Genomic DNA, 15,517 nt, shown 5'->3' with positions numbered 1-15,517 from the left:
AAAGCAAAAAAGGGCAAACCTGGTGCCCAGAGGAGACCACAGACTCTGTGATCAATCTCTCTGCCTCCTGCCCAAAGAGATCCACAATTAATAAGTAAAATGTTCTGACTTTGCTTTCATGACCACTGCTAATCTTACAGCAATACAAGTTTTTAGAAATAACTGACTCACTTTATCTGACAGGCTATGTACAATTCATATGCAGTAGTTAATAGCTAATGCCTTAAAGGATAATGCAAAATTGTTTAAGGATACAAATTAAAACTGCTGCAAAATCTTTGTAGGTAAACATTTAAAATTTAAATTATATTACTTTAATCAATTGGGGTCTAATGCAGAAAGATATTGAACACCTCCCTCATACAAATTTTTTGTTTGACTTCAGTTTCCAAATAATTAGTAGATATTGAGGATAGGTTCATCTTCCACAAGCACAGAGACAGAATTTGGTAACCAGTAAAAATTTATACAACAAACTTACTTACTTATAGAATAAACTCTACATAACAGCAAAATATCAATAACAAATCCAAACACTGACGAAGACTGAATCCTTAGAAGTATAAATGTCAGAATCTCAAAGTTTATCTAAGCTGTATTTAGCATTTTATCAATAATAAAAATAATAGATTAGGCAAAACTGAAATACCTTCTCTAAAACTACAGTGCACAATCTGAGTTTGAAATTAATAGTATTTACTTTTTTTTTTAATACATTTAATGTAGTTTTTGTTTACTTGTTTCACTCTAAAATTCTAACCACAAAGTAAAGTGAAAGTGAGAACTCTTCAATCCTAAGGAACTCTGTTCTAAGTTTCTGGAAAAAGACATTCAGCATGCTAGCAGCTGCAATCTACTCACAAATTATAGAATAAGCTGAATGCAACAGTTAAGCAGCTGCTGGTACAGTTCAAACAGCACCTTTCCAATTCCAGATTTCATGTATTTTTACAAAAGCACTTCACAAAATAGTTGTTAATATTAAAATCTAAACATCCATCGAACTCAAGTACATTTATCATGTTCCCAAAGGGTTAATACGGCCTTGCTTCATTTCTTGCATGTAGCAATTTAGCTCTGAACAAAAGCAGCTCCCTGCTGGTTACCTTGGCTAAAGGAAACACAATGAACTGGTAAAATCCAGTTTTATCTCACTGCTGTTGCCTAGGGCTACAGACAAAATGAAGTAAAAAAATTCACATGCAGAGTATTAGGTGCTTATGAAAGATCCAGCAGCGCTGTTGCCTAGCGATTCAGTGAGGAATCAGCACGGGCCAATGAGGTGTACGGGTACTGAATAACATCCCCAATGACTGCTTCACATCTCCTGCACTTCTGTCATACACCCCCATGATTTCCCAGTGGTAAGAAGCACTTTCAAGGGAACCTGTCAACAACAACAACAACAACAAATTAAACAAACACATCACTTACAGCAAGATTGTTAGTTTTGCTTTTCCTTTTGGATATTGATAATGCTTTACATTACGCACACCTATCAATGTGAAACATTCTTCTCATCTAGTAATATTTAATTGCAATTACAGTTTTGATTAAAATACTGCTTTTTAAAAATCATCCACTTTCACAGTCCCGGGGTATATTCGTTGCCTTGACTTTATTTCAGTTTGTTTTGCAGTTACTGGTGTAGTACAGTGGATGTTTTGACATGAAAGCTGCCTCATTAGTAAGGACTACATTTTGGAAAAGAAGCTACTTCAAAGATAAAGAATCCTATTCCTCAAAGAAGAAATCTCTGTACGATGACATGTGTGCTCTACTTCAATGACATCTTTCTTCCACATTAAAATATAACATTCATATTAATAGAGCACATAACACAAAGGTGAGGCAAATGTACTGAAGGAAAGCAAAACAGGAGCAAAAATCTTTTCATCTTCAACATCTCTAATCTTAAAATATGTATTTACTGTGCAGAAAGATAACGTGAACAAAAATACAGACTTTTTAAAAAAGATCAGTCTCAAATTGTTCACTGGGATCAAACTGTTTACACCTTATGGTTTGTATGTGGTCTCTGCCATTGATCCATCTGGGATGTTTCAGAAGAATACGAAGTATCTCCATGATGTGCAAAGCCTAACATGCAGTAAGAGTAAAAATATCTCATGACTCCTACGGTAACTGACTTGGGAAAAGGAGACCAAGACAAGAAAACACAAATCTCCAAATACTTCTACTGCTTATAACAATGTCCAAACCTTTCAAAACCCCAGGCAACTACCTACTGTCCAAGGGTGTTTCTTTTTTTACAGTTAGTTGAACTTCTGCCAGTGGCTGGTCTGCAATATGTAACATTAAGATAGCATTTACCCTGCATAACTGTGAACATTCTCATTATGTGCAAACTTTTGTCTTTCTCACACACCTATTATATTGTTCATATTTTATTTCATGTCAATGACTTTCTCAGAAGTAATATACTTTGAAATACAGGCTTGGTCTTTTTGTTTTGGCTTTATTTTGTTTTGATTTGTTTTTAAGGAAGATGTACCAAAGGTGCTTACATTGCAGGCTCTACAATGTATGAGCAACCTATTCCTCAACAGAGCCTGCAATGTAAGCAACCAATAGAAATGTTGATTATAAACTTTGAGAGTGTCAGTGTAATAATGCCTAATCCTAGGATAGTCAAAAGGTGTAAGAGAATCCAGTAAGTGCAAGTTTTTACAAGAGTTAAGTGAAAAAGGAGGTGGAGGTGATTCCAGTGTGGAGAAGGAGAAAGTGTAATTAAGATTTCAGACTCTCCTCATTCTTCTCTCACAGCTTTTATGGGGAAGATGAGCTCCATTGGGACCCAGAAATATGTAACTATAAGACCTCAAGGGAAGGCCAGCCTCACAAATGCTGAAATAGAAGACCTGGAGAAAGGAATATAAGCTAGAATTTATCTAGTAATATTCTTCAACTGCTGCCATTAATGCAAATCTGTATGCTGTAAATATTTCTGAAATAAATGGAATAAATTTGTTTCTGTCCCTAGACTTCATTCAGTGATACTGGAGAATGAGTTATCTGGCAACACCAAGCGCTCAGTTCTCAGGCAAAAGGAAACCCTTAGACTATTGCTCTCTTACTCAGTTTAGGGATTCCAGAGTCTGAAATCCCTTATCAAGCAACAAAAGCTGAGCAGTGAGCTAGCAGAGAAGGAAATCAATCTTGTAGAAAGAAAAATACAGTTACGCTATATAAGAATAACAATTAGATACAGCAGCTGTTTAGCTATCTACTGAGCTGTTATAGATGCTGTTCAAGTAGACAATGCCCTGTACTTCAAATTGAACAAGTGATTTTGTGTTACGCATCCACTCAGAAATGTTGAAAAGATCAGTTTTCTAAGTGAAAATTACTGAAAAAAGATCTTTTACAATGTTATTTCAGCAGTAATGAATGCCTGGCACATTTCAGAATGCTTATTAAGGCATTATTTCTCATTCCACCACACCTATTATAAATTTCATGGCAATAAATGAAATGGATTTTGAAGGAACTGTACTGTATAGCTAAGACAAGGAGTATACTACAGTCATTCTTCCTGAAATAGAGGTTGAGTTTCTTTCAATTATTTTTCCTTTGGAATTTTTACGATAATTCTAAAAAGCTGCTACCTGCAAATATGAACATGAAACTGTTGAAGTGAAAGTCAAAGTAATTGTCTCTAGATTCTTAATATGATGACAGTAACACACAAAACTACATACGCTTGAGACAGTAGTGGAAATTCAGAATTGTTCCTACCTTCAGTGGCACTTCCAAGGCTGTGGTTTGCTGAAGGGATTCCATTGTTCTTTTCACCAGTGCTGTAAGGCCAAAAAAGTCAAAAATTTACAGCTTTATTTTCCAGAAATAAAAGATGTACAAAAGAGAAGTATGCTTTCATTCTACTGTAAAAAAAACTCCATTTACACACACAAAAAAAGGAAGGGAAGGTGAAAGCTGGAGAATTATTTAACACACATATGCTATAAACACAAAATAAAGCACTGTTATATTTCACAGAGACAGCATACCTAGCTGCTGTATCTCTCAGCTTTCAAATTCTGTACAGTTACTTGATTATTTTGTTCACTTATTTTAATTTTCTTGTGCAGGCATAAAATTTTCTCCAAAACAAAAAGCTAGGAAAAGCAATACTGGGACTCTATCTAAAATACTTTTTTTTCTTTAAAGTTAAAGAAATCTTCCCTGTGCAATATTTGAGCTCTGAAGAGTTGAAACAACTGAACTACAGCATGATTTACCTAACTTAAGAACTCATCATGTCACAACACTATGCACACCATCAATGTGAAAAATGGTTCTGTAATTATTCCAAATCAATCATTTGGGACCAGATCTGTCATCCTTGGTCATGCCAATTACTGTTCTGTTTGACAAAGATTTCTGCTGCAACAAAATAGGGTTCCAACAAAATTTTATTAGATAAATGGCTTTAAAAAGGATGTAACTTTTGGCTACTGAAAGTGAAAAAGGAATACAGCCTCAGAGAGAAAGCCATTGAGCAACCACCACTACTTTGACAGGACAGCTGATTATATGTCAGCATGTGCCTCACGGAACTGAGAAACAACAGATTATGCAGTATGTGGTGAGAACTACTAGGCTGAAAACCACGCGATTACTGAGAAGTATCCTTTGAAGTTATTCCTTGATGCACATCACGGCTCTTTTGCAGCTGAGGTTAGGTGCAAAGAAGCAATGAGAACTCTAAGAAGCAGCATATGGTTGTTGTCTGTCTGGCTGCTGCCAATACCTTTTTTAACGATGCCAGCACTGAAAAAAAGTACGCAATATTTTGTGTCACATCTGTGACACTGAGGCTGGCTTGATAATAATGAGGAAAATAACCAGCTTCTGACCTGCACACAAGTGGGGTGCTTAGACTGTGCTGGCTCACTCAGGCTTGCATGTTAATAACCTGTCATAAGACTTTCCACGAAGACCAAATTATGCAGTAGCTTATAAGATCAGTGGCTGAAGTACCATAGATGAGAAAATAAGACTTATGTTGAAATATGTTGACACACAATGACACCTATGCCCATAAGTCACTCTGAAAGTAATGCCTCCTGTTTGTTTCCATGGAAATGATAACAAAGAGACCAATAAGACTGTTCAATAGAGCAAATTCTCAGCAATAAAACACTATTTTTCAACACAGACACTGGTATTAGCTATCCATTTTCACCAGTGATGAACAAGAGCCTGAATGACATGCTTGTAAATATCTGCACAAGCAGATGCGACCCATTGTCACCACTGCTGAAACACACCACCCACTGCTTCACCATGCTCACATCCCTGTTTGGTCTCCATAAGCATTCAGTAAGCACTGATGAATGTTAGTGGGTGCCATTCTTTCCACATGGAGGAATTCAATCCCACACCTTTGCTTCCTACAGACTTCCATGACAGATACCAATTTGTCTGACTGCCCCTCTGCTGTCATCTGTTACATGGGAAGAAAATGTAACAGAATATTGGTAGGAAGGTTCAGCTTCTACTGTCATATCACCAACATCTGCCTCTGGTGTTGTGGGTCAACGCCGTAAAATAGGAGGCATTACTTTCGGAGCAGCCTCATATTTGCTTCATGTTGGATTTGAGGTAGTTTGTGGTTCTGTGCAGGACAGCATTGTGTTTGGAGAGCAGAAACAAACATTCTGAACACTAATTGTGAGAGCATAGGAAAGTGTTGGTCTGAATAATTATCTACTTCAAATTCACTCCAAGTCAAGATGCCTTAAGAAGCCCAGTCTGAATTTAAACAAGCTGCCAGCCCTGGGAGATCAGCAATGTGGCAAACATCAGGACACTGACCAGGTAGCATGCCTTCAAAAGGCTAAAATGATTGCCAAGCAGTCTATGGGTAAATAATTCGTCATAGGTATGACTGCACAAAGCTTTAGTGAGACCATAGCATCTGGATCCCGCATTTGTACAGCGTCACTCAGTGCTGTAATATTCCACCCAAGTACTTATGAAAAAGCTAAGGGCACACTCAGCTCTGTGCAGCTTACAATATTTTGTGTCGTTAGAGAAATAAAGAGCAACAGACCATCAGGACAATGGGAGGAATAGGTCTTCTAGATAGAAAGAGCCCCAGTGCACAACAAAAGAGGGAGCATGAGTCAGCAGCACTGATTCATGAGTTGAGAAATGTGAGCAGTATGACAAAAGGTGCCCTCTCTGTGTGCACTGAATTACATCCATTTCCCCTCTAAATTTGACAAATTCTCTCCTATATAACTGTTATCCCCAAAAGGGGTTTCACAGTGACAGTGCTGATTGCAACATCTTTCTCTGTTGGTTCACACAGTTTTTGCTTTAAGGCACCTGGAACGATCAGAATTCTGCTGTATCCCTAACTGCCTTTAATTTTAAAAAAGCACAGATTAAAATGGCCACATCAACATGAGCAGACCTAATGGTTCCTCATTTGCTTTGACAACCCATTAAAAACCTCTCCATGGGTTTGTTCTATTTTCTTCTTTGTTTTTTTTGTGTGTGTCAGTTTGACTCCCTGTTGACTTCTCTGTTTCTTTCCAGAGATTAGTGGGTGGCATGATAAAACTATTCACTTCAAATAATCCTAAGATGTTTTGCCTGCATTTCAGCCTTTTGAAATTATATCTTTGGAAGGTTCCAAAAGATTTGCCTACATCTATTTTACAACAGATTTTAAATTATATATAATTTATATTTGTATATTTTATATCTATAAATCATATATATATATATATATATCAGAAATATAAAGAAAAAAGTGGCTGGATTACCATTCCTGTTCAGTAGTCTGTGAAGGAGGAAGCATTTAAATTAATTGACAGTTTTTGCATGAAAAGAAATAGGTAAACTGGCTGAATACATTTAGGCTGGAAATTAAAGGTTCCAGAGTTTAATCTCTCCAAAATCTAGAACAGTCTCCCAGTGGGAGTAATTTTTCATATGGAGATGATAATTTATAAAAGAGACCATATGGCATGGTGGTGCATAATTACATGAGAGGTCCCCTTTAGTCCTATGTATATAATGTCTGATTCTCCCTCTCTCGGATCTCCTGGAAAACTCCTCTCTAAGTGCTCAAAATAAACAGTCCAGGCACAGGCAAATGTATGTTCTTTATCTCATATACATTTAAGAATAATGACACAATGTGTAAATAGATCTGACTCTATGTCTCTATCATTCTTTTTTTTGTTTTTGTTTCTTTTCTAAAATTTAGATTGGAAGCTTTTGGGTGAATAATTATTTATGTTCTGTCAAGCACCTAGCATATCTAGGGCACATTAATTATTAATTTTAAAATGTTCCTTTGCAGTCAGCCATATACTGCAGTGGCATCTGTTAAATGCTGTTCTCCCAGCCTTTGCAACTTCCCTCTCAAAACTCACAGTCAGCAATTATGAGATTTGTTGATTATGCTCATTCTGGAATGTTTTGTATGTCACGTTAAAAAAAATTACATATTTCATCTTTACTCTCCCAAAATTGAAGACAGCAAAGTAAAGGCAAGCTGAAATTGTAACCCATATTAGATTTTCTAGATACTGGCCGGAAAAAATGTGCTTATTCAAAGAGTTGTGAATAGGAGCAAAGAAATGGCACTGGTGTGGAACAAAAGCTTGTTTGTCCCTATCAAACTGAAGACATTTTTCAAGCTCATTCACCTATGAAATTATGACTTCAGAAACAAGCCAAAGCTGATCAGACATATGATCTGAAGAATAAGGATTTTTACGAATTAAAGGCTACCTGGAGACATTTCTGTTTTAAGCACCTATGTCCTTCCAGTTAGAAAGAGGCAGCTCAGAGAACACAAAGTGTCACTACCCTGCAATGACCAGTTCGTTCTTCTGTTCTGTTACTTGAATCACCTTTTGAAGATGCATGCTGTTTTATGCAGCTGCCTCAACACTCGTTAATTTCAAAGCTGTAGTAGAGTAGAAGGAAACTTCATGGAAATTCAACAAAACAAAATTTTCTGCTGACAGATTTTTTTTTTAAATTAAGCTATTTTTTTACATCATGGTAATCCTAACTAATCTTAATATCAAAATACATAGGCTTAGGTTACTTTATTTTTTTTTCTGAGACTTGTTTTTGCATTGTAAGTAAATAGACAGACAAATTGATAGATAACTAAATCAACTTTCCTCCACTCCTAAGGTGTATCTGCCCTTTCAATATTCAAGTATTCAGACGAATCCAGGTGTAAACAGGCATTTCTAGCAGAGCAAGAAGAGGTAGTCTCAGCAACTGATAGTCTCCACAAAATGAAAAATGTGGTCCCGCAATTCCTGAACACTTTTCTGGGGTTCCTATGAAGACTCACAGTCTGATTTGGGCACAGTCTGTGTACCTGATTGCATAGACTTCAAATCTTGGAGATGCCAAGCCCTCCCAGATGCAGAAACCATTTTTTGCTGCTCCCAAAATACCATCTCTTTTTCTGCTTCCTGGGTTCCTTGAGAGCTCAGGCTGTGAGGATGCCAGGTAGACAAGCTGCCTAGGAATCAGGCATATTACTGATGGTAGAGGTGACAGTCTTCTGTCAAAAACAAATTTCCACCAAATGTTAAGATTTCATCTTCCCAGGCATCCTTCAATAGAAAGTGAAGATTATAAACAAAAATTAAATATTTTTGATATTTTTCTTTCTTGCCCTAAATAGAGAATTGAGTTGAACAGTAACAGATGACATTTTGACTTGTTCAGGCTGAACAATATGGCTGCTATGAAACTGAGTGTTGGAGTCTGCCTGGGGAAAGTATCCTCCCAGCATACAGGTAAAAGCTAGTAAACTTACATGTAGTATTTTGTGCAAAAAAATAGATGTTAGAAAAAAGAATAGCCTCTTGCTTGTCACTTATTTATAGAATTAAAAAGATTCAATATCTTCTGCTGGAGATAATTTATAAGGTGCATCATAAACTGAACTTCTGTATACTGAATAGTAATGAGAAATCTTCTTGTGGCCTATGAAGTCCTAAGCAGGGAGAGAGCACTGGCAGTATGACAGACCTGTGGCAACTCTCAGCTTTCACTCAGGAGAGTTCCAAAAGCAAACAGACATGCTCCTGTTGTAAAGCAGTGCAAAAGAGATACTTCCATAGGGGAAATTCTGCAGAAAAAAGCTTATGTTCTGCATTATCATTTAACTGAAATCGTATGATCTGCCTTTATGTTCTTCATTTATAAATCTTAGAAGTGTCTTAAGATTTCACATCCATTCTGCAAATAAGAAAACCGAGACATATGTTTGCTGTTGCATTCCTTAAAATGTAGATCAGAAGCATGACTGGAATCAGAATGCAAATACTCTGAATACTAGGCCACTGCTTTCTTGGATCACAGTGAATGCAAGAGAACAATACAGCACTGAGCTGTACTCAATTAAAGCCATCGCACACTGCTCTTTAGCTTTACTCATCTTAGTGACTGTACAATTGAGATTTCTGTCTGGGTCATTAAGCCTCAGTCTGGGTTCTGCAAGTCAGCAGATTCTATAATTTAAGGTTTCTGAATGGATAAAAAGATTCATTAGATAGGAAAAGATGAAGCCAACACCTAAAGAATATCAGCAAATAAAAATAAGAAGATATGGAGAGAGAGAAAACTTGGGGTAATGGGATGAAAATCCTATCTGGGCTTTCAAAACACTGAAGTGATTTAGAAGCCCACATCCTTTTGACACTGCTTCTTCTCTTTAAAACTTGCACACCCAATTTGTTACCTCAGTTAACAACTTCTGAACTAATTGGAAAAGTTTGGGAGAAAAGAGTCTTCCTGTTTTCATCTGATGGGAATCTGGGTCAACCGCTCTCAGATTGCAAATAAACCAAAACTGTTCACATCATGAACTGGGGACAATAGGGAAATCTGCTTCATACTCCTACCCCTGACTGGAAGTTAAATGCTATTTCAGATGCACCCTTCCTCTGCCTGTTTAGTTATAAAGCAATATATTTCTTGTTTCAGTTAGTCTTAAATATTGGATCTTGTAATACTTATTTTAGCCAAAGTCACCATTCAGCTTCAGACTAGACCTAAGTCTGTGCACTAACATTCAGCCCTTGCAGTAATGTCTCCAGTACTCACTGGAGAAAAGACCTGACAGCCTCATCTTTGATGTCATTTGCTACCTAAACTTTTACCAGATCCAGGGACAAACTCTAGCTTAGGAAATAACATCAGTAAGTAAGCTAAATGAGAAGATAAAAGTGCAGAAGCTTTTACTAACACTCAACCTTGGAAGATCCATCATAAAGTTCTCTTAATATAAAAAAAAATGCACTACAGTAAATTAACTTACAATTTACAGCACCCTGCATTCTTACACTAAGAATTTTACACTTCTTTATGTAACAGACCCCAACCATATGTATTTAGGAAGTTACTTTCCAAGGCATTTGTCTTAATCTAGTTTATTTCCTTCTACAACCCTTAAAAACTTGGTGAAAATATTCTCTGTGGGATTCTTGTACTAAATGAGGGAATCTTGGTGAGGAAACTAAGTACAAATAAGCAGTTTAACAAACTTCAGATAAGGAGTATATCACATTTTGTCAACATAAGAACCAGTGAGGGAAAACATTCAGAAAAATCTGCATAGCATATATTTCCTTAATCACAAGAATCAATGTACTTCCTGTTACAGTAATTCTTCATTATCTGGGCAGTTGGACTAGACGATCCTTGAAGGTCCCTTCTAACTGAGCTATTGCATTTTATGTTATTCAAAAAAATGACAGGTTATTGGGAAATGGGGAGGGAGAAAGAAGAAGAATATATTTACCTGAAAACTCCCGAATTTGGGAATCTTCTACTTCAAACAACAACTCATCATGAATCTGAGCAATTAACCTGAAAAAAGTCAGACTTTAGATAAAACATGCATGACATTTCTAACAGTGCTTTCTTTCTACTCATATCAACACATTTTCACATAAATCATGCATACACTGAAGAGAAAATAAAAATCCTAAGAAAGTGAAAGAACATCATTAATGGAGTTAAAATGATTGCCATTCAACATACTCTGAAAGCATAAAGGTACAAAGTACTACTTAAAACTGTTGTAAACTGCAGAAAACCATAAGAAATCAGAGAGATGGGTTTTGCTTTGTTAATATAGCTTGTTTTTCTCAAGCTGAGCTGGAATAAATGTGGTTGCAAATATGCTGCTGTAGTAATCCAAATTAGGTCAGCAGCAAGAGTACTTGGCTCTATGGTATGCAATTGTAACTCCTAGTGTAGAATTGGCCAGTGACTTTAACCTTTCTCTTTTCACTTAAAAGCAAATTCAGTCTCCTCATTCTGTGGGTTGAAGAATGAAAATGTAGGCCTGATTTGTTGCCTCTGTTATGAGGACAGTTGCCTTCATAAGAGCAGAATGTATGGCTGAAAGTAGTGACATCTTAAAACCTGTGCAACAACATTCACCTGAGCTCCTCAGCTGGAGTTGTTTTGTAATAAAGTTCTACTGATGCTTTGTTTTTTCTTTGTCCATATCATTAGGCCTATATCAATAGGCCTCCCACATATGGGCTGTGTCTTAATTGCACCCTAAATTATTGGTTTGCGTACAAAAATAAGATCACAGTGGAAAAAATAAACGTGTTTGACTGAATCACATTGGAGAAAGAACAGATATAGTCTAGCACATATAATCTTTGAGTGCAGTTCTCACCTAGAAAGAAAAAATATTGCACGTCTGATTAAACTGCTTTGAACTAGGTTTATTTCATGACTTCCTTAATTATTGTACCTGGCAGTCTAAGTCACGAAACTGTAACATCTATTTCTGAATTTCTTTGCATTTTATATATAACATTTAAATTAAATGCTTGCAATAGACTTCTTTAATACCTCACAGTTATCCATTCTTTAGAAATGGCTGAAACATTGATATGGTTATGACTTATAACTTTCACAGCTTTCAGGAGAATATCCTGAGATACTTTCACACTGCCTTAAATTACAATGTGACATTGAGTAACAGTGTGGTGAGCTCTAATAATAGGTCTTCAATTATTAGTCACTTACACCACAGTGGAAAGCAGAGTGAAACAGATTAACATATTTCTAATGGGAAATTGGGACACAGGATACAAAAAGAAACAGATGAAAAGACCAGGATAATCTATAGCAAGAGAATACAGTTTACATGAAAAGCTATAATTTCCAGTGTAAGTAAATTAATTAAAGCAAGAGATTCTTCATTATCACTGGAGTGACATGTAAGAAGGTATAGATCAGAAAGAGCTGTGAACATTAAAACCTCTGAATATACTTTGAATCAATTGAATAAGTAAAAATAAATGCATTGATGAAACTGGTGAAATAGTGATAGACTGCTGTGATAGACCAGTTAATACTTGTACCAGACTAGTGACTCATGATGTCAGTCAGAATTAGAGCCCAATTTTCTAAATGTTTGGTAAGGAACTGTCCTTCCTATGAAGAATGTACAATATAAATCAAACATTTTCATCATAGAGTCATAGAATGTATTGGGTTGAAAGGGATCTTGAAGATCATCCAGTTTCAACCCCCCTGTAGTAGTGCTGCAGGGTCACCAACCACTAGAGCAGGCTGCCCAGAGCCACATCCAGCCTGGCCTTGAGTGCCTCCACAACATGGGGCATCCACAACCTCTCTGGGCAACCTGTTCCAGTGTGTCACCACCCTGAGTGAAAAACCTCCTCCCAACATCTAAACTAAATCTCCTGTCTTAGTTTAAAACCATTCCCCTTGTCCTATTGCTATCAACCTGTGTAAGCAGTCATTCCCCCTCCTGTTGATACGCTCCCTTCAAGTATTGGAAGGCCACAGTGAGGTCCCCCTGGAGCTGTACCAGGAGCTCTGCATCTTCCTTGTGCTGGGGGCCCCAGGCCTGGACACAGTACTCCAGATGGGGCCTCACAAGAGCTGAGTAGAGAAGGACAATCACCTCCCTGCTGGTCACCCCTATTTTAATGCGGCCCAGGATAGAGTTGGGCCCTCAGGCTGCAAGCGCACGCTGCTGGCTCATGTCCAGCTTCTGTCCACCAGGACCCTGACGTCCTTCCACATCCTTCTCCACAGGACTGCTCTCCAGGAGCATTTCCCCCATTTTATCATCCATATGTCAGCTTTTAGGAATGGAGGAAGAAGCGGATTTTTAAAAACACTCAGCACTGGATCAGTAGATCATCTCATGCTAGAACTAAAAATGATTTTGGGGTTCTTAAAGTAGTGACATTATCCTATTTAACTTCAGTAAAGATGAAAGAAAAATCAAAATAATTTTTCCATTCAAAATTCACAGCTTTTACGATTCCAGTGCATAAATATACCTTTCATACACCTTAAGTAAAAAATTGTGAAAAAACCTACTTAAATAGCTTAATAGAGATCACCACTTTGACAGAATATTGAAATAGCAAGTTCCTCCCATTACTGCTTGCTAACGTGCAGTAAACTGGATTACACTCAACTCAGATCTTCAACAGATCCTCTTAGTTATCAGTACCATATGACAATCACAGAAACACAGAATTGTAGGGGTTGGAAGAGACCTCCAGAGATCAAGTACAGCCTCCCAGTCATATAATCATGTAATTGATCCCATGTATGACAAAACAAAGTGAAGTGTCAAGAGATTATTTTCATAATCTTCTACTGATGAGGCCATATTGCCTCTCTGTAGCTTAGTTTTTTGTATTACCCAGTTAGTTTTGTTTTTGTTTTTGTTTTCTAATATAAGAACAGATGAGGATTTTGTTAGTTACTCTAAGTCAATATGTTCTAAATCTGAACCTCTCTGATATAAATTACAGAATTTCAAGTTTTTCCAGGACTACTTAAAATCTGTTGTCTAGAAATGAGCATGATGCTAAACTGAATCAGCAAAACAGCTCTTATATCACTAGGGAGCAATTGTATTTCTTCACCATTAAAGGAAACATTTTTTCTAAACTGCAAACAAGACTTCTGTGGTGTAACATGCTGCAGATGCTACTGTAGGAATATCCTGTAGAAGATGGCAGTGGTAGAAAAAAAGACAAGATCTTTCTAGAAGTCTTTTTGGAAGCTGTTTTCTAACAGTTAGGTGCTCTTTTTCAGGTCAAGATATGCTCAAAATAGTTAAATTAATGCTCATTTTACAGACAAGTGACTAAGACAGGCTCTCACTTGCTCTGAACTGATATCTGGAAAAACCCATCTCCAAACAGTGACTTTGTAGGGCTATCATGCCTTACCTAAAATCAGACAGGGAGAACAGTCCTCTATACAACTTTGTTACACATTTCTGTTATTATGAGGAGAACCTTTAGTGCTGCTAACAACAAATTCTAAGTATAATATTGTCTAGCTTTCCAGACTTGTCTTAATAAATACAAAAACTAAAGCACCAATGAGTTCCTACAGACTAACTGCAGGTTCATTTACTCCATAATCAATTTAGACCCATCATGAGCCAATTCCAGACCACTTAAAACCCAACTCAGTTACATTAGTTGACCCTATTTATATCCCCCAGTGGAGCCCCTGCACTCCTGTGGGAGCTCCCACTAATGAAGGAGGAGAATATAACAGACTAAGCCATAGGAGTAAGGTGCTAAGTAGCTGCTTAAGGAATACCTGAGAGGAGGTCACATACTGCACTGAGCTGACTGGTTTAACAATTTGAACAAAAAATAAAATGAAATGAGGGTTAAAATTTGGTAAGTGGGAAAGTCTTAAATGAGATGGTCCAATTGTCATGTACAACGAGGGATAAAAGGCACCTTATTATGACTAAGAAGAAGGCTGAGAAACCCAGGTTTCATCACTTCATAGTTTCATTTATTTTAAATAGTTACTTAATCTTTGTTTACTTTAAATAGACACATACCTATGTCCTGGTGCTTAATGCTTTCTATTGGTTAGCTCTACATCTTCAACAGAAAATGCCGTGGCACCATCAGGTTGTTTGATTCTGAGCTGGAGTACTCCAGCATAACATCTCTATGGAAAATTACACATTCTATTTCTATTTTGAAGGCATGCTGAGAATTGAATTGTAACTGAAGAACAGATTTCCTAAAACCAAAGATTTATCTTCGGGGAAGGGACATAAAAAAGAGAACAGGTTTGACATCTATCATAGCTTTTTGTCTCAGCAAAAATCTAGCTAAATTTTAACAAATTTTCATAATGCTTTACTTAAGAACATAAAACATTAATAACTAAGATTTTATAGATGTAAAAATGTAGAATGTTAAATGTTAGAAGTTACTAAAAGCACACTACTTCAGAAAAGGCATTAGTGATCACTCAGCAGCACAACATGCATTTTGAAATACTTAAGAGAATCAGAACCTTTTCTAGCCCCAGAGTTTTCTTATAAAACACTATTTCCCTGAACACTGAATTTCATACCATTTTCTGAGACAACAGTATCATATTCTATGTTCCACAGATTACTAGGTGTGTCAGTGACTCTGTTCTGTTTAATAAATAAAATAAT

The 15,517-nt window shown here is 36.8% G+C and overlaps 1 protein-coding gene across 1 annotated transcript in view; it reads right to left on the bottom strand.

Moving 5' to 3' along the window:
- Positions 1-1,000: 1,000 nt before the first annotated feature.
- The window catches only part of POLN (DNA polymerase nu), a 78,427-nt gene continuing 63,910 nt past the window's right edge, over positions 1,001-15,517 (bottom strand). The window contains exons 22-24 of the mRNA XM_065735857.1: positions 10,820-10,887; positions 3,760-3,821; positions 1,001-1,387 (exon numbers count right to left, since the gene is read on the bottom strand). Of these exons, the coding sequence (XP_065591929.1) occupies positions 1,319-1,387; positions 3,760-3,821; positions 10,820-10,887 (199 nt within the window). The 3' untranslated portion in view covers positions 1,001-1,318. The remainder of the gene's footprint in view (positions 1,388-3,759; positions 3,822-10,819; positions 10,888-15,517) is intronic.

The sequence above is a fragment of the Cyrtonyx montezumae genome, unplaced genomic scaffold (assembly GCF_038088225.1).
Source record: "Cyrtonyx montezumae isolate F1298 unplaced genomic scaffold, pur_monq_1.0 scaffold_2, whole genome shotgun sequence".
NCBI lineage: Eukaryota > Metazoa > Chordata > Aves > Galliformes > Odontophoridae > Cyrtonyx > Cyrtonyx montezumae.
The sequence above is the reverse complement of the archived record's forward strand: the minus strand, read 5'-3'. Positions and strand labels throughout refer to the sequence as shown.